General features: G+C 40.6%; 1 protein-coding gene and 1 non-coding gene across 3 annotated transcripts; both read right to left on the bottom strand.

The window, feature by feature from the left end:
* Window positions 1-9: 9 nt before the first annotated feature.
* RNF149 (ring finger protein 149) lies at window positions 10-24319 on the bottom strand. 2 transcript variants are annotated; one of them, XM_054061156.1, is made up of 9 exons: window positions 23727-24319; window positions 15555-15805; window positions 12601-12669; window positions 10083-10165; window positions 9380-9476; window positions 8830-8859; window positions 6182-6377; window positions 3745-5804; window positions 10-629 (listed from the first exon to the last, which is right to left on the bottom strand). In XM_054061156.1, the coding sequence occupies exons 1-8, from the start codon at window positions 24175-24177 to the stop codon at window positions 5746-5748; spliced, it is 1236 nt and encodes a 411-aa protein (XP_053917131.1). In that variant the 5' UTR covers window positions 24178-24319; the 3' UTR covers window positions 10-629; window positions 3745-5745. The 2 variants fall into 2 exon arrangements, with proteins under 2 accessions (XP_053917131.1, XP_053917140.1); XM_054061165.1 differs by lacking the exon at window positions 8830-8859 and having other exon boundaries at window positions 23727-24318.
* On the bottom strand, window positions 3346-3461 carry LOC128851052 (small nucleolar RNA SNORD89). Its single transcript, XR_008448341.1, has one exon. It is a non-coding gene; the product is annotated as a small nucleolar RNA SNORD89 (small nucleolar RNA).
* Window positions 24320-26871: the final 2552 nt, after the last annotated feature.

Here is a 26871-nt window from a genome sequence, read left to right as displayed (position 1 = left end):
TTCAGACATGGTGCTTTTTAAAAGATCTGTATAATTTATTACGGAATTTGAGCTTTTAGCCATTAAGTTACAACAACAATGCATAACTTGACATTCTTACAGTTGTACATACACAATGGATAAGACATAGCCCAGTGCTTAATCCAAACAATGCAACCAAGTTAGTACAAGGTTACCACAAAAGACCGTTGATTGTGAATAGTTGTTGACAGACTAGCAAGTTTGAATGGTTCTCTGCATTTATGTTTACAGTAGAAGTAACTGGCTTCAAAGTTTTGGACCTAAGCTTCAGACTGAAAAAAAAAATATAAAAACCCAAATTGTTCTTCTGAATTAAGAAGGATACACTCATTTAAAAGTGCGGTATCGTTACCATGTTTCAGATGGTGAAAAGTAGCTTCAGGTTCAATGGACATATAGTAGACATTTTCCAGGCAATGCATTCTTCACACAAACACATGCAATTATAGAGACATTCTACTTTTTAAACTTTCTCAAATCAAGTTTTGCAATACAACAGGATATCTGAGGAGGGAGATCAGGACCCATACTGAACAAAAACAAAAGCCTTCAGCATGATTTGTGCATGTTTAATCTACAATTCCAATTCCCAAATCTTCACATATCACCTGCAAGAGAAAAGAACACATCTAGTAAAGATCACTCTCTCAAGGACAGAAGACAAGTTTTACACTCATTCTAGTTAAAAATAAATATGCTGCTCCCACCTTCCATTTCAGGAACTGTAATTCACCATGGCCCTATCATAAAACCACATGTCTTAACTTATCCAAGGAGAGTCTTGCTTTTCCCTACTCCACCCCAACTCCTCATATGCTTATAGCTCAGTTTTAAAACTCCATCAATTGCACAGAAATTTCGTTTCCTAACTTGTCAAAACACAGCTTTGATAGTTTTAATTTTCTGCCACTTCTGTTGAATTAGTTCATTGCATTCTCTTAACCGTTATGTAAGACAGAGCAAAGTAAATAGACCAGAAAAGGAAGCCAGAAAGGACCACTATCTCTCCCTTTAGCAAAAGGCTATTAAATCAGTCCAAGACATTGGGCAAAGTCTCACCCAGCCTGGCAGCTGAAGGGAAACATACAGCAGAGAATGCTCTCTTGTCAAGTTGCCAGCACCAAGAACTCCATTCCCTCCAGGTTAACCTGATGAAATACTAATAGGCGATTCCTCTACTAGGTTTCAGTACATTCTTATTGATGTCAGCGCCTTCACCCAGCACAGAAGCACTGCATTTAATGCCAAGTACTGAAAGTCAAACAAATGAAAACTACACATGCAACTGCTCCACTCAAAAAAAACCCAAAGCTGAAACAACAACAACAACAACAACAAAAACAAAAAAATCCAGAAAAGCAAACAAATCCCCCAAATACCCACCTAACCATAACTGCTGGCATAACTGAGGGTGCTACGGGCTCTGTTGAGCAAGAGTTACCGGTTTTACCAAACACTTGGAATGCTGATGTGTAATAAAAACATCTCTATTACACATTGTGGCAGCAACTGAAAAAATATTCCACAAATTCAGAATACCATTCTTAGCCGACTGGTGTATAATTCAAGGTACATTTGGCACTGATAACAGTAGCTGCATGTCTAGACTTGCCTAGACTGGGTAAGTCTGCTTTTATGCGGCAGCTAAATAATTAGCTCAACCTGTTGTGTCCTATTTATTGCCATTACAATGTAAACCCAGCACCTTTCACTTCTGACTGAGCTCATCAAAACCTACAAGTGTAGATGCTGCCTCTGCCTCAGACGCCTTCTGAGCAGTAGGGCATAGGGAGCGGGGCAACCATCACTACACACCTGCTTTGCTCCTCTCTGCACAACTACTACAGGCTGCTCCCAGAGAAAGTTTAGCAGGCAAGGCAGAAAACCAAGACAACCACTCCTGAATCAAGAAGTGATAAAGAAACCCAAATGTCTGCATGTTTGACAGAACTGTTGCAATGGTTTTCTTCTGTGCCAGTTACACTTTGGTACAGGACAGGAATTCCCCAAGTGCAACAGCCCAGCTTTGGCAGGAATATACCAGGGCCCAATGTATTAAGTTGGCATGGATTACAAGCATTCTCTCTGTAGTTAAGTTATCCTACAACTCCCCCCGCATACTTCCAGAATCTAGCAATAATTACTGGTAACAGTTTAGTGGATTACAGTCACATACTGGGGGAGAGGAGGGGATGTGAGGGGCAGCGGAAAGGAGTTACTGTTATCTAAGCAAACCTCCCTAGTACATGCAAAGAATCTTCTCTAAGCGCCCGTTAGAGCTAAAGAGGAATTCAGTCTAGGGGTCATTAGTAGAACCCCCCGAATTTTCTAGTTACACTGGTACTGAAAGTAATTAACTATTAATATGCATTTAGATCTGCAATGTCTAGGATTCATTTTTGCTTGCTATCAAGTCTGAAAGCTGAAGATAGTTGAAACAGTTGTGGACTGTCAAATTTCTTATCCAGTTTGGAATTTGTAGATTATTAATAAACTAAAATTTCTGAACAAAGAGGCGCCTCTAGTTCTCGCTTTAAACACCAGTCCATTTTGACATGTTCACAGCTCCTTTTTAAAAGCACTGGAACTTCACAAATTTTCTCCCCAACAGTAACACCAGAACTAACGAAGCCTTACCAATGACCATGAGACTAACAAAACTTATTCTACAGTAATATCCCCTTGTCGTGCTAGGGATTTCCCCCGACCGATTTATTCAGCATCACAACTGACAGGCTGTCCGCCTCATGTGGGGAACCATGCTTTACCTTCGTATAATCATACCATATCAATTCTAATAAGAAGCCCTCTGCCTGATTACTGTAAAATCTGACAGAGACACAGAGGTCTCAGACATAAGTTCCTGCACATTTTATGAAAAATGTGCAGTTTGGAAGGGAAAAAGAGATTGGGGTGAGGGGGCGGGGTGCAGCAGAAAGAACCCACAACACACACAGCATCAGCTCCCGCATTAGGTGGGGCATGGCCTAAGAGCAAGAAGCAAAAACATTTAGGGGGGTAAAGAGATTCATTAGTTCTGACCTTCAAATAAGCTTTTGGTAGGTAAAATGCTAGAAACAAGAAATACCAGTTTGATCCAACGTAGCAGGTCCAGATCAGCAGTCTGGGAACCTGTGTTTATGTATAGCTGCCTACAACTGTTTACTCTAAAAGTTATGTATTAGATGAGCTGTAACAGTAGGTCATATGCTTCATGTCTCTAATCCTCTCTTGCTACTGTCTTAAGCTCCCTACATTGCCTCTTTCCTGTCTTGTACTTTTTATCGTGTCACTCTCTTTTTCCAAATGCATGTCAGCTTTTGGACTGAGGTCAGACTAATGATTCGCTTCAAAGGATTTTTGTCATTGTGCTTCCAATGAGAGCAAACTGTTTGCTGGAGGCACTGCAATTCGGCCTTTTATTGTCATCATTCCTCAGCAGCACAGCTGGCCTTACAAGACCTAACTAGATCAAAGACTATCTATGTGCAAACCAATTCGACTGAAACAACTGTAACTACTACTGTGAAAGGTGGAAACAAAACAGGTACCTTCACGCTCAGATATTTTTGTACATCAATAGTATTACTTACATTTCAGATTTTATAAGAACACTTTTCAATTTGCAGGTTCTTTAGCTTTTCTTTTGCCAGAGCTTAGCTTTGATTCTTAAGAAAAGCTTTTTTTCTTTAATAGGTATGACACAAAAGCTGCAGTACTCACCACATTTCTCCCCTCCAGCAAGAATATTGCGCTGCAGGTATCAGCAAGACACAATCCACAGACTGACAATACTTCTCTTGATAACGCCTTTTGGTTCCTCCTTGAGCTAGAGTTTAAACCCTCTCAACATTTACTATGTCAATGTTCAGTTTTGTGTTAAGGAAGAGGGAGAAGACTTAGATTTTAATATTGAAGAGAGTTAAAAAGGCAGTTTTGGAAGTGTTGATAAGCTTCTTTTGGAGACATAAATGTCCCTATACATTGTTAGGTTTAGTTGTGGGTTGTTATTTGTTCAGTTTTGGAGATGGTTGGTCAGTCATATTCCATTCTCATGTGCTTCTTGTAAGATAAAGGCATCACAAAAACTTGCACCTGCTGGTGACATCAGAACCACAACCTGACAATTTTCCAGTAAACTAAAAAGTTACACTCCTGTAGGGAAGAGGCAGATTTGTATTTTTGAAGTAGACATTGGTAGGAATATTTTGAAGGAAATTTAGGGTGAAACATCTGCTCCGCGAAGTAGAAGTTCAGATTATATTTCCCCAGCTGAAACCTCTGTCATTTCTGGAACATTCATTCTAAAATTAAAAAAGTTATTGCTTCTATTGAAGCTCAATATAAGTTAGAAAAAGAATTGCATATTTTCTTAAAAACATTCCAAATATACATTTTAAAAACAAAATGCACTCTAAAACAAATGTCTAGTAAAAGACACTGTTTTAAGCAACCTGTAGTAACAGCTTTACAGAAGAAAATTGAGGAATGTAGTATACTATAACATGGCAATGCTAAAATCCTAAACAATTCACTTAACACTCTTAAGTAGTGTTTTAAATATACACATTTCTTTACAAAACAGTTTAGCAATTCCTTATACCGCTTACAGTATATAAATATTTGAATAAGAGGTCATAATGGGAGATGCCAGGGTTTATATTTACTCTCAGATGCTTCAGGTTTCTTAAGTGTTTTACTATAAGGCACAATACTGCTAATTTAAAAGGAAGGAATAAAAGCTAATGGCAAATCCAGTCAAAACTCCCGATGTGGAATATCCAAGAGAATTCCAGCATCTCTATGCAAAGGAAAAGAAAAAAACAAACCCAACCTTTGTAGATTCTAAGTAACAGTTTCAATTCGTATATAACTAAGTGGGACAGGATGGGAACGGGAGAAAGAAGGAATTAAGTAAATTCTTATAAATACACTAATAAATATATTGTAGCCATAATTAGCCCTTTACCTCTGTTCTACTGAGTTTAAGATTCAAAGAGGTAACCAGTGTGCATATACCTAAATAAGTCTACATGCTCAGCACGTGAAGACCACCTAGCACAACCTATTACTGGCAAATTCAGTTTAAAAGCTAGCAAGGTGGAGAAAGTCTCCTTTTCTCTCAGCATCCACTCTTAAGTAGAACACGTTACAAGATCAAATCAGTACTCGTTACATGTAAGGAAAGTTGCAACTAGCAATTTTTTCATCACAAAGAAGGATACGCAACATATCCATGAAGTTATTTGATTCCTTCAATGTTAGGTTATATCTTTCCTAAGAACATCCATCTCCAATTACAACAAATCAGAACTTTCAGAGCATTTTAATAACTGTAGTCTCGTAAGTGTTCTCCATGTGTACATACTGAATGTAAATAGTGCATCCAAAATATTTATCTGTTAGACATTCTACACTGTTTTCACTGCCTAGTCTTCATCTTTGTTACAGCCCTCTGGAACACAACGACATTGTAACAATGCTTACAGAAAAAGGGTTATTGCATTTTTTTTTTAGGATGAGACATCCAGAGGAGGTTTTATAAAATCCTCCTGTGTACAAAATTCTTAGTCATTAGCCCTTTTGGAACACCAGCTAGAAAAGTTTGAAGGTAAAATAATTTACATTGTTATTTTTTCCATTAACTAGACAAAAGTCCATACTAATTAAATAAAAAATAATAGTTCTTCAACAGTCTATTCAAGGTATCTTCCATGAAGCAGTTCAGTGGGAATTTCCATTAGATAGATGCTCTCCATGACGGTTATTACTGACATCCACGTCTAGAAGGCAGGAATTGGAAGAAAAATTGTTTGTTGATTTACCTTTTTAATACATTTTTTCTGTTATACTAATCCAAACTCTGGCAACAAATTTCATATTCATGTATACCTAAGGTTCTCCAATGTTCCCTGTGTAAGTAATCCTCCTAAGACACTATTTACAACTTTCTCCCCTCCCTCCCAAGAACAGTTTTCTCCAGATCAATAGAATTCTCTCAAAATCTACCTGTTCATATTTTCTGAACATCAGAAGTGACACCACTTAGTCTGGTCCGCACCGCAGTGCTAACACTGCTAATATTACTTAAAGAATGGCTTCTTCTAATGCAATGAACAGTGCTAAAGATTGTTAAGCAATAAACTAAATTATGACTTACCAAGTAATGCTGTGGTTTCACCTGCATCCTCTTTTAAACTGGTACATTGCAATACAGATTCATTCGTGGAAGAAGCTGACAATTCGCTTACTTCATTTCTGTCATCATCTTGTAAAGCAATACTCAGACTTCCAACTGAAACGCTGCCGCTTATTGATTCAGGTATTGGAACTTCAAGTACATCTTCAGGGTCCCCCTTCAAAATTAAATACATTTAACTGGCACTTTTGTCTACCATTAGGCATCAAAATTCCACCATGTTACCACTTTGTGACCTCACCTTATTGGAAAAAAGACCTTTTTTTTTTGCCTATTATCTGTGTGTTCATGGGTACAGTGTTGAGCAGCACCTATTTTCAACGCTACTGTCCAACCACAAAGAAATAAAGCCAAGCAAAAGAAAAAGCCACTTTTTCAAAGCCACCCCTAAGCCAAGAACAGCAGCAGCAGCAGAAGTCAACCCAGCCAGCCTCTTTGATTGAATATTTCAACACTGCAGCAACAGTATTGCTGCAGTTTGGTTAGAGGCAGGCTCAGTATATGTGAAGTCCACGCTGAACAAACCTATTGATCCATCATGAGTTTGTGGAAGCCTCTGTTTTTCATATTATTAGTTGGACAAGCTTAGACTTTTTTTTCTTTTACTGAGGTGAGCAAACATTTGACATCAGAACAAACTTCGCTCTAGACTAACTTTCAGTCTGTTCCAAAAATGCAAATATGCTGGCTTGTCACTTTGCAGGAACAAAAAACATCTGCAGCACAAAGGAATTTATTTCATCTATTGTATAGCAGGAGCTATTTATAATCCATTCTGAAAGTTAATTAGAAGTCCTACAGGCACAATTCTGTTCCTAAAATTAAAGTCTACCTTTATTACGGTATTGCCATTGATATACTGACATCATTTATACATAAGCAAGTATACTGCAGTAAAAGTAGCTATTCTGTGGGCTTTATAATGAGTATTTTTCCCCCTCTTCAAACAATCAGCCAAGGCCCATCCTAAGACTTAAGAAATTCTAGGCAGATTCTTTCTTTAGCACCAAAGCAATATATTTTAAAAGGTACTGAATTTTAATAAGCTATAGAACTGCTATCATTGAACACAAGTTAAGACACATGTGATATTAATCTCTACATGTGTGGGTGGGGGGCATTAATTTGGTTTCCAAAACTTAGGCAATAAAATAAGCACCAAAGCTACAGGATTAAACAAGGCTCTACTGAATCAGGCAGACATGCTGACCTGCGGGGTTTTTTTTTCTTGTAAGAAATAGCTACTAGACCACTGAAGTTCGCTCTCTACAAAACAAAGACTGGGTAATAGGACTTATTACCTTCCTTCTACTTTGAGCCTTTAAAAATTCTGAAGCATCTCAATCTTGAGGCCTACAAGAAAGCTGGAGAGGGACCATTCAAAAAGGCTTGTGGTGATAGGATGAGGGGGAACAGGTATAAACTGGAGAGGGGCAGATTTAGACTGGACAATAGGAAGAATTTCTTCACCATGAGAGTGGTGAGGCACTGGCACAGGTTGCCCAGGGAAGCTGTGGCTGCCCCATCTTTGGAGGTGTTCAAGGCCAGGTTGGATGGGGCCTTGGGCAGCCTGATCTAGTGGGATGTGTCCCTGCCCACGGCAGGGTGGTTGGAACTGGATGATCTTTAAGGTCCCTTCCAACCCAAACTATATGATTCTATGAAGTATATGTTTTCCATAAAACTGGACTGAGCTTTCAGCCTCTTTGCAGATTTCTATAAAAAGGCTGCACATTCTTGTCTGCAGTTATGTCACTCGGCAAGCACACTGCTGAAAGAAGCTGCCTTGCTCTTTGCACTTTTTTTCCCTCACATCAGTAAGAGATTCACACAATCACTCTACAAACTAGTTTGGGCAACCTGGATCAGGCTGAAAACTAAGCTAGAAGAAAATACTGAATGATTTCCCACATTATTAGCTTCAGTGGGACTTGAATGATTGATGCGTAAGCAAGACATTTCCCCCATTTCACCAGAAAAAAAAGAACTGGGCTTCTGTATTTAATATAATCCTATTCAATCAGCTTTCCAACATTGATTTTGCATAAGAAGCTGAGGAGGTATTACTCCTCCTGATTAGGCTTAGCATCACTATCCTCTGCAACAGCATGAATTCAGGGAATAAAAGTGTTCTGAATGTTTTAATATTTCAGTTTTCAGTCTGTATACAAATGGATATATCCTTCTGCATACATTACATCAACTGCAAGAATTCAAAGTGAGAAAAATATAAGCAGCTAACGTAACCATATTAAAGTAATAATAACTATTTTACATGACAAAAAGATTGCAAATCTTGGATAAAGTCTGAGTTAATACACAGAAGCAGCACAATCTGGTATATATGTTACATAGCATACATTGTCACCTCTGACAAAAAAGTAGTGCATTAAAGTCTTCCATAGATCTGCTAAGTCTCTGAAGTGAAATAAGAGAAAAGCTAGTCAATACACAGAGCTAGTCTATGAAAGGAGGGTTCCTGAAACCAAAGAACACCCTTGTCTTCTGAAGATCTCTGTAAATCAGTGGAAAAGAAAAGAGGTACATTCATGCCTATGGCGTTTTAGTGGAACTCAAGACTATTTATCAACAGTGACCAAGTAACCTACCGCACGTGTCTTCATCTCTCTTTTCTGGTGCTGTCAGAAAGAAATGAGAGCACATCATTTTCTCTACTTAACCAGTTTCTGGTGAATGTCTTTAGGAAGGTTCTAAGTACTGGTTCATTTATAGGTCTAAAACACTGGGCATATGCAGAAGTACACAAACAGGATAGAAAAACTGTTATTTCTTCCTTTGAATTGCAGTTCTCAACAAGATCAAATATATGCTTTAGATCTACTGAATTAAGTGACGTTTTTGCAGCTTAGGCAAACTGCCTCACCTCTGCTTTATGTTTTTACTATCATCAGCTGGAGACAGAAAAAATGGTTATCACAGAAGAGTACACAGAGGATTCATAAGCTGCTCAATACAATGTTTAAGCTCTTACGCATAAAATTCCCTTATTTTTCTGGTTCTCACTCAATTATACTTGCATCTTTGCCCAGCTTCCTCAGTCTCACCAAGTAACAAACTGCTCTCATCTTAACAGTGACAAAGTCTTGCCTCCTGCACAGTACTTAGACTTTAAAAGTTGAAGTTAAGTGTGCAACATACCCAATATCCCAAAGCTTTGATAACATCTAGTTTACACATTGGACAAGTTCGATGGTCCAAAAGCCAAGGGTCAATGCACGTTCTATGGAAGATGTGCCTAAAGAAAAGAAACGCTCTTTAGAACTTACCATGAAAGCCACATATATTCCTTCAAATGATGTGCAGGTTACTACATTAAAAAATCAACCCATTTCTTTATAACCTTGACAATTGGGTACTGCTTAGTTTACTCAGAGACTTACAGAAGCATCTTCTTTCATACTACACTTCTGAAATAAGAACTGTTACTAAACCCAAGCACACCACAGAGCTACCAATTCAACAGGGTACAGTTCTAACTTAATAAGAAAGTGCTGCTTCATTCCTACATTTCTCCTTCCCTGGAGATGTTCAAAAAGCACGCAGACGTGGCACTTTGGGACATGGTTTAGTACGCATGGTGGTGGTATACTGACAGTTGGACTGGATGATCTTAACAGGTCTTTTAGAATTTAATGATTCTATGATTCTCCCAACTGGTCCTTTTACCTGCATACATGTGAAATGCAACATGGTACCCCGTGCCCCTCAAAACGTAACAGGCAATGAAAATGGCACAGCTTCAGCTCTGCCACCAGCATTTCAGAAGAGTTTCCAGAAAGCTCATATCATATTTCTTAGAGAAAACATGGTTATAGAGGAAAGAATAATCATGGCAACTTACTTGCATGGCAGAATTCGGACAGTGTCCTTCAGTTTATAATTCTCAATGCACACAGCACAGTTTTCCACATCAACATCTAAACCCTAAAGATGACAACAGATTTAAATGCATTACATCCAAATTTCATCAGAGAACAAGCTTTGTGTAATACCTCGCTTTGCAGAACGTAAGATGCAGAAAATGGTCTAGCAAATAAAAACCTCCCTGATTTAATTCAAGATTCCATCAACAGGTGGTTTGATTAAGTGATACCAAATACTAAAAGCAGCCAAACCTGGATTTTCTAATTTAAATGGCTATACATGGTACCTTAGGTAATTTGTCAAGTCTCAAACATCGGCTTTGCTCATGGAAGCACAGAAAAATTTCAGTTTGCACTATAAGATGAAGAAATGTTAAGAGGTCAGCTTAGATGAAAATGCATAATCTAATTCTTAACTGATGGTCCCAGAGACTTGCAAGTGGTTAAGCAGAACAAGATTCTTGGGGTTGAATACTGCCAACTCCTTTTTTTTGTACCATATCCACAAAGATATCTCTTGGTATCTAGGAGGAGAGCTCAAGTATGCAATCTGGAATGGTGTTTAAAACTTCTCTTCAAACTCACACCAGAGAGAGTGTCAAATCACAGTACTTCACCACCCCAATCTGTTTCTTTCTTGAGGTTATACATCCTTACTGACAGGTCTTACTGCCTGCTCGAAGCCAGGCTTAGAGTTGCAGTGCAAATATGACGGATGTCTCCAGATACAAAAGAAATAATACAATGTTAATTGGGTTGTATAAAACATTCTCTTTCATCCCCTACAAAGTATTTTGTTTTTCATGCTTGGTGAAGAATTTCATTTTCACTACCACAAACACTCAAATGAATTGGTACCACAAGCAAACTTTCAAGTTCAAAGCAAGTTCTTCCCTCCTTTGTCTGCTATCAATTTACATAATGAATGCCTTAAAATCCCACGTAAATCAAATCAAGATTTATTTTTTTTTTTACATAACCAAAGTTAAGACAAGTATTTATTCCGTAAAAAATATTTTTTATTCTGTACAAAACACAAAATCCAAGCACACCATATGTAGCACAAACTCAAATGAGTGTCCATTTTACAATAATCCCATAAGCTTCTCAGGAAAGCTCTACATGATAGTAAATGCACTTCTAAAATATTGACCTATTTTTAGCTAAATACCTCATCCTCAAGTGAAGTGATAATGAAAGACTGTCCTGTGGACAATAAAAGAAATATTCTTTTAATTGTATTGGATGAAAGGAAATATTTAAAGAAAAAAAAATGTACATTTGCAGAGTAGATGAGATTATTTCCAGAAAAATTTACATTAGTTCATGAAAGTTGATACTGCTTTACATAAGGTTTTGGTTCCATTCCATCTTTCTCGATCTGTGACGTCACCATTGCATGAACAGAAGTATGAACATCCCTCTGTTCACAGCTTGAAATAATTACTTTTTAATGGAATTTAGAATATAATTGAAAGTAACAAATACTTGTAAAATGTTACTTAAAAGTACTGAATGCATAAGAGGAAAAGAGGAATCTTCAAAGACAGTTTGGGGAGTTTTTTAAATTTCAAAACAGATGTACTAAATGAAGGACATGTGACCTGAGCTGAACAGCTTCTGTTGAACAAAAGCTTTAAAGTTCTTACACATAAATGTCCTTTCTCACCTTAATTTTATTCGCAGACTAAAAAAAAAAATCATCCTTGTTTTTCAATTCTGAGCAAATCAGCCATTAATTAAGAACAAATCAAACAAGCTAAACAAGGGCCAGGGGGAAAATCCTTATGTAGTAGCAGAAGTCTAATCAAACTAACTTAGCACCTAGAATCAGAGCAGCCTGAAACTGACCAAAATATTTTCTTTCAAAAGCTTTTTATACTTTTGTTATTTTGTTATTCTAAAACAGCTATGAGTTTAGGCCACATGCTGTTAAAGCAAACTTTCTGAAAGTTGTTTTAATTTTTAAAATAGCTTTATTTTAATGCAATTTTAAGTTAGTACTGTTAAAAAGTGTATGCCTCAATTAAGTCTACATGGCTTCTTAGCATATTGAATCAAGTGTTACATTTTTCAAAACTTTTTGTTTATCAGAAGACCTTGGAAATAAAAAAGATGAATGTCCTTTTAAGAAAACAAAACATGATATCAGCTGTTAGATCTGTGCAATCAGTAGGTCCTAGGAAGTATTTTGCAATCCACTTGTTGATGTTTTCAAGTACTGATAAGATACAAGTATTTCCTCATCTTTAGAGTACCAGCCCTTCAGTCTCCTGTACGTTTTGCATAATTAGATATTACTTGCAACAAAACACCCTTTCATTACATAATTAATTCGAGTCTTCAATTTTAAATTCTGCCTTCTAAGCAAAGGTCCTAAATTGAGTCTAAAACTGTAAGTCACGCTGCAATTTTGTGAGAATTTTAGTTTAAATTCTATAAGTACATTACAACAGTTTTTAAATCGTACAGTAATAACCAAAGCCACTGAATTACCTTTTCTCCACGTTTCACAGTATGCAGCTGAAGCTGGCTGATTGCTTTCTTGGTTTCTTTCCTATGTCCCTTGAATAAAGATTTTAAGCATTAGTGCACAAGGTAGTTTTAAGAGTCAAATTTCGAAGTTTTTAAATACTTCCATGTGGATTACTAAGTCTTCTGAATACATCTAAAGAAATTACTCTTTGACTACCTTATTTACAAAATATTTCCAGACAGTGGATGTTGAAGAACTGCAAGTTTTGCATTCTTGGGCCACAGCAGCAAACATTATCTGTAAGCATACCACTTTTAACAATGAACTCAAACCAGCACAGAACTATGCAGACCAAGTTGACATACATAGCCTTGTATTGAGACTGCCTGCACGAAGGGCCTTCCCGCACAGGTAAATTGAAACTAATGTAGGCTTTAGAGGCAATCAGAGCTGAAACAACAGCCATAGAACCAGACCTCCTAGTTGGACAAGTCCATGAGCAAGCAATATGGTAGGTTTTGCAAAAGCTTGAGAGAAGGTGGAATCCTGCCAGGCAGCCTACAGCTGGCCACCAGGTCAAAAGGCTGCATGTAGCTATTAATGCTTCCCTTCAGTTAAACACTGTCTCACACACTATACAAAGCTTCGCACTGAAAGGACACATTATGCAAAGGAGATGACAAGAAAGGCTCAACAAGTACGAGGCACCATAGTGGACTTCTATACAGTAACGGTCCTAATTATGCTTAGAGGGGAAGCAAGAACAGAAAGCAGTACTGTATTCCAAGACAAAGTGCTAGCCACCGCTAGAAATCAAGAAACTAAACTTTCCAAATAACAGATGTTGATCTGTCTAGCAGCAGCCCTCACTGATGTAATACCACAAAGAATCAAACAAAAATAATGGCAGCTTTTCTCTGTAATGATAATTACGATGACTTATATCCCTTTTACAAGCTTATCATATTGAAAACTAGGACTTTTTTTTTTAATGGTGTTTAAAAGAACTAGTCTGAAAGTTCTCCCAGAAACAGACAACCAGCAGCAGCCACCCATTCTGCTTTCTCTATCAGCTCATGGTTTTCTGCACGTTCCTGCTTCATCTTCAGTAGCAAGAAAGTCTTCCACTGCTAAACTGATGTTAGAATAAATCTTCTTCACCCTACTTAGCACTTACATAATAACTTGCTTTAAAGCACTGCATAATTAACGCCCAAGTTTTAATTATAAAAATTCAGGATAGAAAAGTTGCTTTTTGTTTCTAAAATTCTTTTAGAACTCCTAATGGTAGCTCTTGACAAAGATCTTCACAACATTTTCAAACTCCATTTTCACTCTGCATTTTCAAACTTTGCATATTTTCATATTTTTTTTCCAATGGTCATTTTAAAAGAGAGAATTGATGAGTGGCATAATCTTCTACATTAGACAATTTCATTTAATTAAGAAGCATCTCAATGACAAGCTAAACAGCAAGATGTATTACGACTCTGTGTTACATATTTTTGGGAAACATCACATTCAACCTAAAAACCACTCTTAAAACTATTTATAAAGTACATGAACTTCCCTTAGAATGAACTATCCTAAAGCAAACATAACAGGAAGAAGCAGCTTTCTTCACCAAAGAACTGTTACAATACAAAAACATGCCCCTTTTCTGTAAATACTTCTCAAAAATTTTGTTTTCTTGAAAATATTCTCAGAATGTAAGTTCTAAGACTCAAAGCTTAGTAAAAAAAGTCTCTAGGGAACCAACATTTCAAGTAGACCACAAGTTTAGCCAATAAAGAAGTCCCACAGGTTACCTTCACTTACTGAAAAGAGAAATTAAGTATTTTCCTAGATGCATCCTGCAAGTCCTAATCAGAGTTCAGACTCCTGAAGGCAGACAAAAATTACCTTCCCTCCTTCCCAAAAGCTAGAATGTGTGTGTGCAAACAGAAGGCAGGGGAAGTCCATGTCGTAAGCAGTAATTTGTAATTTTGTTGTTCTTAACTTAAGATTAAAAAAAGCTAACTGCTCACAAAGAAAAACAAGTATAACTTTTTCAATGTTAGCAGAGAGAACTGTGGTAGAGCTGATAATGACCATGGAAAGCACCTAACCTATTTCCAGGGCTTGAAAAGCACAGGGAAGTCCCATCTTAAGATATTTTAAAAGTCCCGTCTAGCTCCTCAACAACTCCATGTAAGTTGCTCTCTCGAGTGCAGAGGTTTGAACCAGACAGCCTCCAAAGGTCCTTTCCAACATACATTACTTTATGGCAAAGTACTTCCCTCGGGGGAAAAAAGTAAAGCTGACTTTTTTATTAACCTATCAAAGAACAACAGGGATTTGAAAGAGGCAAATTAACAAGCAAAGTTATTCCTTCCTGGTCTTTCCAGTACTCCCACCACTCTTAGCACTTCAGAAAGTCCAAAAGAGCTGAATCCCACCACATATGCTCCTTCTAGCCTGCTGCCATTCAGTACTCTACAGTAGAGGAGTAAGATTATCAATGTGAAAAAGCAGTTTTCATAAAGCTTTAGAATCAAATTTTAGACCTAATTAATTCTTAAGAAAAAAAAATACCACGGTCTCTCTCTATTAGAGAAAAAAAATGTAGCTAGGGAAATTAGTACTTGCAGAATGAAAATTACGAAATAAAATAATTTTTAATGTCAAAAGGAAGGAAGTTAAGTTAGGTGACAAATCACACAAGAAGCTGTCTTTACTCTGTTGTTGACAGTGGCTAAGTATATTTCCCACAATTTAATAAGTGTATCTAATAATTACAACTAGCCAAACTTGTGATGCCAAATAGCACACTGCTTATTAGCCTCAGTAACCATTACCAAGTAGCATTTACAGATGGTGAAGTAGCAAGAAGGCACAGATCTTCAAGAATGCTTCAACAAACAAGCAAAGTTAACCAGCTTGATTTGACACCAGAAGACAGTAAATACTCTAAAGCATCGTCATTTCCAGTTACCTGGTTTCCAAACTGTGATCCTGTATACAGGAAACGTTGTATATAGTAAAATATGAGCCAAGCAAGCGATATAATCATCATAGTGATGAAGGCAATGGCTACAAACACAACGGACTGCCCACTAATATATTCCTGCACATGTCGCGTGCCAACAACAATGCTCATTTTTACTGGAATCCCTCTTCGTACTGGCTCCAATATCTCTATTCCTTTTGGATAGCCAACCATTATCACCACCGTATTTCCTGTCCCTGTTGGAGGGGAAAAAAAGAATAAAAAGTCAGTCATTACAGTAAAAATACAGGTATTCTGGCTTGATGGTAGTTTGGGCATCTTCAGTTAAGATCAGCAAGCAAAGTTACAGGAAAACCTCTGAGTTTTTTCAGGCATAGCAGCTTTATATCAAGTTTACTGGTAAAATCCCCTTTATTTACTTTGTGAAACTCTCAACACAAGATAAACTTCAACAGATGCATCTTCACTGTTCAAAGTACTGTAGTCATTCCACACATGGAGATGGGATGTGGATGCCATAAAAAAAGAACAAGTTATACACATCTCATCTTGAACTTGCTGAAATTCTGACAGGCAGCTCAGGAACAGCTGGTCTTTTATTTGCCAGTGTAGGAATTTTAGCTGCAGCTGGAGACAGCATGTGAATACCATGAAGAGAGACACATTCAATTAAGTTTTAATCTGACTCCAAAGCACAATTATACGGGATATGTGAACAAAAAGACAAAATATTCATATACTTAATGTTAAATTACATTATACCTCAAATAAAAAAAGATTCTTCAGTACTAAATATTCAAAATGTAATGGGACTTCACAAGGACTCGTCAAAAAAATAATTTGGGACTCTCTTGGAAGCATGGAACCAAAGGACTTTTCTATTATATTAGAAAAGCACTCAATCCATATGAAAAAAAAGTCACCTAACTCCAAGAAAACCTTTCAGCATCACATTGACAACAAAAGCAGTAAGACAAAGTCAAGACCAACAAGCAGAAAACAAAGATCCTCTGTGACTAGAGTTTTATTCAGTGTTGTCTGGAAGCATCTCCAGTATCGTCTCAGAAACATCTAACCTAAGCATTACAAAATAAATTACAAACAAAAGTACTTCTTAAAAATGTCACCTTTACACTAGTCTATGCTGTTTTATTTTAATTGTTCTTTCATTGTGCATACCAACACTGCTATTCATCCTTGATAAGTCCTGGCTTTACAGCTTACTTTGCACTCCTGCCTCTGAGAAAAAGTGAAACTAAGCTTGATTCAAAGAGAAAGTAGAAGAAGAGAGAAGAGAGGGTGTTCCTAGCCAGAAAGCTAGAGCTGTAACATCACAGGTAGATTCACAAGATTACCTACCTTCAATAAGACCTCCCACTGAACACTTAAAACCTTTTTCCCTCACGGCTGTGTTAGATTCACTACTGAGAAGCTATGTCAAAAGAAATGGTTGCCTAATTTATAATATTACATCAAGTGGGGATTTTCAAAACTCAAAGCAGCATTCCAGACTCACCCACTTCTCTGCCTACTAAGACAAAAGAGCCATTTGCCTGAAACATTTAAAACAAATTCCTTTAGTTGAGGCGGTTCTGGCTTTGACACTTCATCAATCTGGCCACTCCACTAACATGCCAAGGGGAATCTGCAGAAGTTTCACTTTTGCACATAGCATCTTCTCCTTCCATAAGGTACAGACTGTCCTCTGTGGTTGAAACACTAAAGGCTCCAGTTATTAGCAGGATAACCCTACCTCAATATCAGTTACCATTTCTCAGCTCCACCTCGCACACCCATCCTGCTTCTGGTCATCTACTGTCAGAACCATTATACTTATCTGCCAGATCCAGGCCCACCAAGAGAGATTTTCCAAAGAGGGCTACATTTCTGCAAGTTTTGAGGATGGTGTGGAAAGACAAAGACGCTACTGGGAAAAGGCCTTGTGCCTCACCCCAAGCACCTCACTCGGCAGCAGCACTTGCCCAGCTCCCAGCATGCACAGCCTTGCCCAAGTGCACGCATCAGGAGACACAAAGCAGCAAAGGGCCTTGCCCAAGTGCACGCATCAGGAGACACAAAGCAGCAAAGTCTTTTTTGTCTTGTTTGAAGACAAGAAGGACAAATCCACAAGCAACTAGCCTCCGCTAATTAGTTCTACTCACCAACAACATGGTGATAAACATGATACCACAAGCTCAAGCATACTAAGAATTGGTTTAATTATCATTATCCTCCTCTCTGTACCTGCGTGAAAGCATTACCAGAGAGACACATGAATCTTGAGAGGAGCATGTGAAACACTCCTTGCTTTTTGACCCCGCACAGTTCCACAAGGAGTTAACAAGAAAAGAATGTACAAAGGTAGAAACTTATCTCACATTGCTGAGAACTGTCATCCACATACCTAAATCAGGAGATTAGGTCCTATGTCCTTAAACAACTATAAGAGTTATAAATTACAGGAGGGGTGCCTAAGGATGGTTTGTGAACAGTACAGAAGTGTTTGAAAGATCTATGTGGTTTTATTCAGGCTTAGGGGAGAAAAGACAGTTAAAAGATTAGAGGCAGCCCAGTGGATTTTTCAATCAAGATTTTTCAAATGTTTCCTTCTCAGTCACAAAATCTTGAGTCAGTTTAATCCTGCTACCTAGTTCTCCATGTGATTTCTAGCAAAGTAATATCTAGAAACCTCAAAACAATCAGTAATACTTTTCTCCGTTTCGTCGCTAGTGTGTCCAACTAGCAGCCAGTTAGTGCCTTGAAATGGAAGACAGGATACTTTTGTGCACTAGCTGCTAGACACTGTGACACCTTCTAGTTTTAGAGATAACACAAGTACACCATACATCTTTTAATAAATGACCATTAAAAGCATTTTAACAGTTTTAAAGACTTAGTGATCTGCCATTAAAAATATATGCTACTAAATGTGATGGCCTTGAAGGTTACAAGACAGAAGGAGGGGAAGGAAAAAAAAAAAGAAACTGTGATCCACCATTACAAAAGGAACAAGAACTGTCTCAGAGAAGCAGTTGCCCTGAGCAGCCTGTAAGACTAAGGGTTTTAACTCATTCCTCACTAATTTTAGACTTCTGTTCTGAAACACATTATTCAAAGACTGAAATGCGGTTGAGTCACTCCATCCATTTCAACTGCAACACACCTTGGAGACTTCAAATCACATTTATAATAGAACTCAGTGTCACGTACACATATCTACTCAGCACAATTTGTTGGCTTTACCTTTCCATAATTTTCTAATTTGGCAATAAATAACCACATTTTTACTCTGCTAGAGTAAACTTGTTTTCTTTTCTAGGTTTGACTGAGTCTTCAGTGGAATCAGGTAGATTTAAAGTCTGGCACGTGGGGGTTTTTAACATTATCGTCCAAATAAAGCAGTGATAGCTGGCAGATTGTCAGGATACCTGGAAAGCAAAGCAAATTTGGAACTCTGAAGATGAAGGCACGTTTTCTGCCCGTGTGCCAAGGTCAGTTTTACTGCCAGTATTGCTATTCTTCTCTTGCAAAGGGAAACCTCCCAAGACAAGGAAAGCAGTAGTACAGTTCATATTTTTATTACAGGCATCCTAACCCATCACATCTACTCCCATAAATGCCTACAGACAACAAAGATAATTTTCTATCATTCGGAAACCAATTGCAAACACTCTAGTTTTTGTCCTTATGAGAAACACCAGAAAACTTTCCAGCGTTTGAGCACCTCGGCAGAAACGTTAGACCTCAGTGCTTAGATCTATATAAGCATAAGTACTCGACTACTATTGCCACAATTAACACTGAATATTCTCTGTAGCTTCTGGTCTAAATGAATGTCTCTGATCTTTACCAAACATGTAACAGTGCACTAACAATGCAATGACAAGCTTTGTCTCCGCCATCTACCCCAACCTCATCTCACCAAATCCCTCATGCGTGTTGTGTTTTCACTTGCATCAAGAAGGAGGATGCGTAACCCCAAGAGTCAAGTAGTCAAGCAATCAATACTGGTGTGCATTCCTCCTTCCACATCCATTTCCAACACGTGCACGCTTACATATAAAATAGATATAAGCATTTTGAAGTATCTCCTGCTTCTACAGAACAACATAGTAGCTCAACATTATATAGTCACTGTCTGAGTTAGACCACTGATTTCAGTTCTGTCCTTTCAGCAGTACAGTACCTGTAAGCTTTTGGTAGAAAGCATCAGTAACACAGAACTTATGCACCACCTGAGAATCGTTGAGTAGTGCTGAAAGCAGAGTAGCAAAGAGTTCAACTACATGTGAAATAACCCTAAGTTTGCCGCTTTGGGGCTGGCAAGAGCTTATAGAATCATGAGCAAATTCATTCACATCTTTTTCATTAGCTCTCCCCCCACAAAAAAAGAAAAGACAGAGGAAAGAACTAGATAAGTGCACTTTGGCAAAGCTGCACCAAATCAAAGACCATTTTCTTTGTGTAACCAAAGTCATACACTCAGGCTAAGCCCCAAGCTTCCTTTAAATCCACAAGCCATGCACCTAAGTTCCACTCCAGATCTATCTCAAACTACTGTAGCCAGTCTTCCTTCCTCTGTTTCACCTACGTGTTAACCACAATCATACATTATTCCATAGTCTTCAAGGTATCAAACTTACGGTCTGATCAGGACCACCAAATCCCATCTTGAGAGGGAATGCAGAGATGGCTGGATGGTAAGCATGAAGCATGACAGGAAAAACAGAGACTCAGAAGACCTTTTTCCACTGCGATGTATCTCTGCATACACCTAATTTCTTGAGCAGCACTTGCTGGGAGTGGGCTGGAGAGGAGTCTGGAGTGGCAAGGTACTGAGTATTGTGGAAAGTATACTAAAGCTAATATCTACCCACAATATTTATTCTGGTTTTGGAAAGGAATTTGAAGCCTCTGTATTATACTGAGTTCACTGCCACCATCAAAAGTGAACACAGTTAAGACTGCCTGCAAAGTCCATATTCCTGTAAAACTGAAGTTTGATTTTATACTACTCAGATGGAATAACTGAAGTCCAACTCTTTGAGTCATATGGGTCAAGTGGGTGTCTTCCACTAGTTAAACCCTTCCTCCTCCTCATCCACACGTGAAGTTGTCTCATGATTACTTCCCTCTAGGAGGGAAGTCATCCAGCATCTTGAACAACATAATTCAGGCCAAGAGCAAAGGCCTTAAAAACATAAGACCTATCAGTACAGACATATTTGAAGAACCTTCTTTTGGAAGGAGGAACAGGATTGCAAAGATTCATAATAACTACTTTGCCTGATCAAGAATCTCGCTTTCTACTCAAGTTGGAATAAGTCTAAAAACACCAAAACCAACAACAATGGAAGTACAAACACATCACACACACCAGGAAGTTCAAAGGCCAGGTTTTTAGAAGGAGGATGAGAAGATGAAACTTGGACATCAGAAAAGTTACCCATTTATCACTCTCGCGTAATTCAGGCTGCACCTCAATTAAACATAACCATCTCATATCATTTTCAGTGCCACTAATTGCAATCCATTAAGTGGATGTTTCTTATATATCTGCACTCCCTAGTTAGAGCACTGCAGGTTTCCCAGAGAACTTGTTCTCAGCACTCCTCCCAGAAGCAGGGTTTTCTTCCTCATGTGTCAGTTCACAAATCCCTTCACAGGAGTGGCAAACTTGGATCCTGTAAAACACAGCTTTACATTCCACATTCTCTCCCTTGCCTGTCTTCCACAGGCTTCCTTAAAAAAAAAAAAAAATCCAAGATTTAAAACACTAACAGTAATTCTTCCCTATATTCCCAAAGTGCACTGAAAAAAATGTGAAAAATTAGGTGTTTGAAGGCTTCAACCACGAAACAAAGATTTGTTACTTTAGTATAGCTAGTAATTATTGTGTAATATATTATTATATTCCTGCCCCACCCAAACCATCCTGAGGTCCAATCTGCATTTGCAAAGTCCACATAGATAAGGACAAATGTATTCTTATATATCTACTGTACTAAACCACACTCTTTGGGTAGGCAGAGCTTTTTTCAGCATCATTCTACCAGCTGAAGAAGAATAAAACACCAGCAGTCAGTGAGCACTTCTCTTCAATATCACTGATCGATCTAACTATACCAGCAAGTCCAAACCTGAACATGAGGCCAAGAAGGTCCTCCACAGCGCAGAGATGACAGTAGAAAAGAGAAAATCATAAAGGTTTGGTAAAATAAACAACATGAGAAAAGAGGGAATAGATTCCACAACAGAGCAAATAATATTTATGAAAGGCTACAACAGGACCCGGAGATGAGTGTTAGAAAATTCCAATGGGGAAGAAAAAGATTTTGTACTGATTGGCCAATACAGAATGACACCCACAAGAAGAAACAGAGTAGGTAAAGAGGAAAAAATTATTACCCAAGAAAGTACCTTAACTGCAACACAGGATCAAAATCAAAGGTAATTCTAACCTGGCATCCCACCTCCACTTTCACAATGGATTAAGAACAGAAGAGTTGGGACAGGCTGATCTACCCAAGCAAGCAGCAGACTGAAGAACATTAATCTCACATTCAACCTTGAAGTTCGTGCTACTTGGTATTCCAAGAAGAGATATTTGTTTTCCACCCAATACATCATCTGTGCTATGAAGCAACAACTCCTCAAGATTTTCAACTCAGTGTATTAAAGAAAATAAGACATGGCTGTATTTCAACCAATTCCCTAGTCTTCCCCCTCTTCACCACAAAGAACAATGGCCTGGGCATTAACAAACTCATTGTATGAGGATCTGATGAAACACACATTTGTAGCATTTTTTACTTAGTTTGCTTTGTCTTTATATCCTCCTCTGAAGGCCTTCCAATTCCTCAGAAGTCTATAAATGCAAACAGATTTTATAGCGAAGTTCTGAAGTTTTTCTCCCCTTTGATTTAAGCATTTGATGTTCATAAAAAAACCAGCAAGGCTTTAGTGTCACAGCCTGAACAGAGGCTGCTATGACAGAACATCTGGGTTCTTATCTCGGCAAAAATCCGAAGGCTACACATCATCAGCACGCTCAGACAAGCCAAGTCAACATCCTTCTCTAGGCTCTGGTCTTCCTACGGCATTTGCTAGCATTAAAGTATTACCCGATGCTTACATCTCCCTCCTGTCCCCTGCAGTCCCGCGCAGGAGAGGACGATGAAGCTGTTACAATAAGGCCTGTACCACAAGCTATCTTCAAATAGCTATGGTGATTCCTTCAAGAAGGCGCACCAGAAGGCATCCTTCAGGATACCTGGCGTGGTTCCACATGGCCTGCAGAAAGCAGTCTAACCTGTCACTAGTGTTGCCATCCTGCCAGGGGGGTAACACAATGAAAAACAGAGCCCTAAATGAGACCGTGCCCTTCTCAGTGTGCCTGATCTAGCGGGAGGTGTCCCTGACCATGCCAGAGGGGTTAGGACTGGATGATCTTTAAGGTCCCTTCCAACCCAAACCATGCTGATTCTGATTCTGTGACCCAGAGGATTCTGTAATAAACCATTCTATGACTCTATGATTTGATGACCCATGGCAGGGGGGTTGGGACTGGATGATCTTTAACGTCCCTTCCAATGCAAATGATTCTACAATTCTATGACTTCATGACCCACGGCAGGGGGGTTGGGACTGGATGATCTCTATGGTCCCTTCAAACGCAAATCATGCCAATTCTGATTCGTTGACCCAGAGGCATCGATAATTCCACAATCCATGACAGACGGGTTAGGACTGGATGATCTCTAAGCTTCCTTCTAACCCAAACCATTCTATGATTCTATGATGGCAGGGGGATTGGGACTGGATGATCTTTAAGGTCACTTCCAACTCAAACCATGTTGATTCTAGGATTTGATGAGCCAGAGACCATCTATAATTCGATAACCCACGTCGGAGACGTGGAACTGGATGATGTCTAAGGTCCCTTCCAACCCAACCCACGCTGGTTCCATGACTGGATGCCTCCACCACAGCCCGCCCGCTCCCACGGCACCCGGAATGCACACTGGGAAGGTACAAGCCGACCCCGGCGCTTTCCCAGCACGGTTTAAAGGACGGGCAAACACACCACGGTCCCCCTCTCCGCCTCCAGAGCCGCCCCTGCCCTCCCCCGGCCGCCGAGGCGCTCGGGCCGCTCACCCAGGTGGGACATGGACACGGTGCTGTTGCCGAACCGCGCCTCGTTGTAGATGACCACGGCGGCCGCTCGCTTCCGCGCCGCGTTGGTGACCTTGTCCTTGAAGGTGCAGCCGCCGCGGGCCACCAGGGCGATCCAGGGCGGCGGGTCCCCCTCGGGCGTCCCGGGGAGCAGCGGCACGTCGTAGTCGGTGTCGGCGGCGCATCCTTCCATGTGGCGCGGAGAGGCGCCGCGGGGGATACCCACCATGCCCTGGGCGCCCTCCTTGGGCGAGCTGTCCCCGTAGCGCCCGCTCTCCGTGTTGCCGCGCACGGTGCGGTTGCTGAGCGGCTCCACGTAGGCCGTGCTCACCCACGCCGTGTACCACTCCAGCGCCCGCGCGCCCCCGCTCACTCGCGCCCCGAGCGCCACCAGCGCCGCCGCCACCAGCGCCAGCCGCGCGCGGCGCACCATGGCTCCGTCGCAGAGCGAGGAGGAGAAGGAGGAGACGCCTCAACGCGCCGCGCCTCCGCTCCGCTCCGGTCTGCTCCGCCGCGCGACCGCCGCGCGCAGGTAACCGCGCGCCGCCCTGGGCGGAGCCAGCCCGCCCGCCGCCGCGGTTAATAGAAGAGGAGGAGGAGGAGGCGGGGCCGCAAGCAGGAGGAGCTGCCGCGGAGGGGAGGAGGGACGAGGCTCCGCCCTCTCTGCCTGCCGCCCTGGGCGGAGCCAACCCCGCCCGCCGCCGCGGTTAATAGAGAGGAGGAGGAGGAGGCGGGGCCGCCGCTCGCGCAGGCGCGGAGCGAGCTGGAGGAGGAGTGTGGGGCGCCTCCGCTCCGCTGTGCCGCGGCCCGCCCCCCCCCCCGCCGCCCCGCCCTGTTCTTCCTGCCGCGGGTCACGCGTCGCGGAGGGGAGGGATGCTCCGGGGAGGGACGTTGGGAGAGGGACTAAAGAGGCAGGTGGAGGTAGATGGAGAGCTGCTGCTGGCGCTGCTCGTGCACAAGGGGCCCTGCGGCTCCAACAGCAGCAGTGGGCGGCACTTCTAAGTCCAGTCCTTCAAGCCTGTGCCCCTGACCGTGGGGTGGAATTAATGGTCTTTACAACTCAACCCGTTCTCTGGAGCCGGGTGGTCGTGGTTGGCTGTCCGAAGGGATGTCCCGAAAAAAGCCAAACTCCATAATAAATGCCGGTTTGATTATAAAGCAGATATTGCTTTAATACATAATACGGCAGCAGACACACAGGGAATCAGTTCGCCTAACGTGTGTCCATTAAGGCTGGTTACAGGACTTATTATACTGGTTAAACATACATATTCATATAGATGGAGAGAAACACTGGTCACTTATTTGGGAAATACTGGTTAAACGTTCTTATTTTTCTTATTATTCTTAATGATTTATTCCTTCCTTCAGAAGGGAATGGTCATCCAAAGGGAATAGAGATATTGGAGGCAGTATGGATCTATTAGAATCATTAAGGTTGGAAAAGACCTCTTAGATACAGTCCCACCATCAACACAACACTGCTGTGCCTACTAAACCATGTCACCAAGTGCCACGTCTGTGTATTTTTGAAGCTCTCCAGGGAAGGAGACTCCACCACTGCCCTAGGCAGCCTGTGCCAGTGCTTCACCATGCTTTCAGTAAAGAAAATTTTCCTACTATCCAACCTAAACCTGCCCTGGTGCAACTTGAGGCCATTTCTTCTCATCTTGTCTCTTGTTACTTGGGAGAAAAAACCAGCACCCACCTTGCTACAGCCTCCTTTCAGGCAGTTGTAGAGACCAATAAGGTCCCCTCAGCCTTCTCCAGGCTGAACAACCCCAGTTCCCTCAGCCGCTCCTCATATGACTTGTGCTCCAGACCCTTCATCAGCCTCATTTGCTTCCTCTGGGTGTGCTCCAGCACCTCAATGTCCTTCTTGTGGGGAGGAACACAAAACTGAACACAATATTCAAGGGGCACCCTCACCAATGCTGAGTACAGGGGAACGATCACTCCTCAGGTCCTGCTGGCCACACCATTTTTGGTACAAGCCAAGATGCCATTGGCCTTCTTGGCCACCTGAGCACACTGCTGGCTCATGTTCAGCCAGCTCTCAGCCAGCACCTCCAGGTCTTTATCTGCTGGGCAGATTTCCAGCCACTCTTCCCCAGGCCCGTAGCACTGCATGAGGTTGTTGTGATTGAAGTACAGAACTTGACCTTATTCAATTTCATACGACTGGCCTCAGCCCACTGATCCAGCCTGTCCAGATCCCTCTGGAGACCCTTCCTGCCATGGAGCAGATCGACACTCCCACGCAGCTCGGTGTGGTCTGCAAACTTACTGAGGGAGCAGTCAATCCCCTCATCCAGATCACTGATAAGATATGAAACAAAATTGGCCTCGAGATGGTTTAAACAGGATGGTTTATGAAAAGGGATTCCAGTAAAAATGACAGAAGAAAGACATGTGAATTTAAATCAGCCCCTGCTCTGCCTCCCCCTCCCCCCCCAGGGGAAGTATAGTGCCCTCAGTGGAGACTGAAGTGCATGCTTCGTGAGTGGAAGGCAGAGGGAGTCAGGAAGCAAGTGTGGGGGGAGAGGAGGGAAGGCAGGGGTACAGGACAGCGAGAGTGGGGGTGGGGGTGCAGTGAGGCAGGGGAAAGGTTTCAAAGCCGCTCCAAGGTTGGACGGGGAAGATGCTCGTGGTGGTGTGCCTAGGGGAGCTCATTTCAGAAGGGTGAAAAATGGTAGGAGGTACCAAGCAAACAAAATAAATGTGGGGAAAAATTTATTGAAATAAGAGATAAAGGTACAGAATAAACATGATAATTATGGATTCATTTTCCATTAAACAGAACTATTTGATATATACCTCTTCTCAAATAAACACCTTTGAAGGCTTGCCTATTTTTTCATGCAAGACATCTGTGCACTTTTTCAGGTTCTGTTATGGATTGCTTGTTCCCACCAGCTACCATTCTTTTTTTAATGGTCTCATACACTAGTTTTTCATTCAAGAAGTCAACAGTTTGGTGATCATACATTGTTAAACTATGTCGTCAAACAACATGATCAGAATTGTGTAATATCCTTTACTTCCTAATCATGATTATATGTTGTGGCTGCTGACACAGACAAGGTCTAGTGGAGCGTGGAATATGTTTTTGCAGAAGTGAACTGCC

This window comes from Cuculus canorus, chromosome 1 (assembly GCF_017976375.1).
Source record: "Cuculus canorus isolate bCucCan1 chromosome 1, bCucCan1.pri, whole genome shotgun sequence".
Classification (NCBI taxonomy): domain Eukaryota; kingdom Metazoa; phylum Chordata; class Aves; order Cuculiformes; family Cuculidae; genus Cuculus; species Cuculus canorus.
The sequence above is the reverse complement of the archived record's forward strand: the minus strand, read 5'-3'. Positions and strand labels throughout refer to the sequence as shown.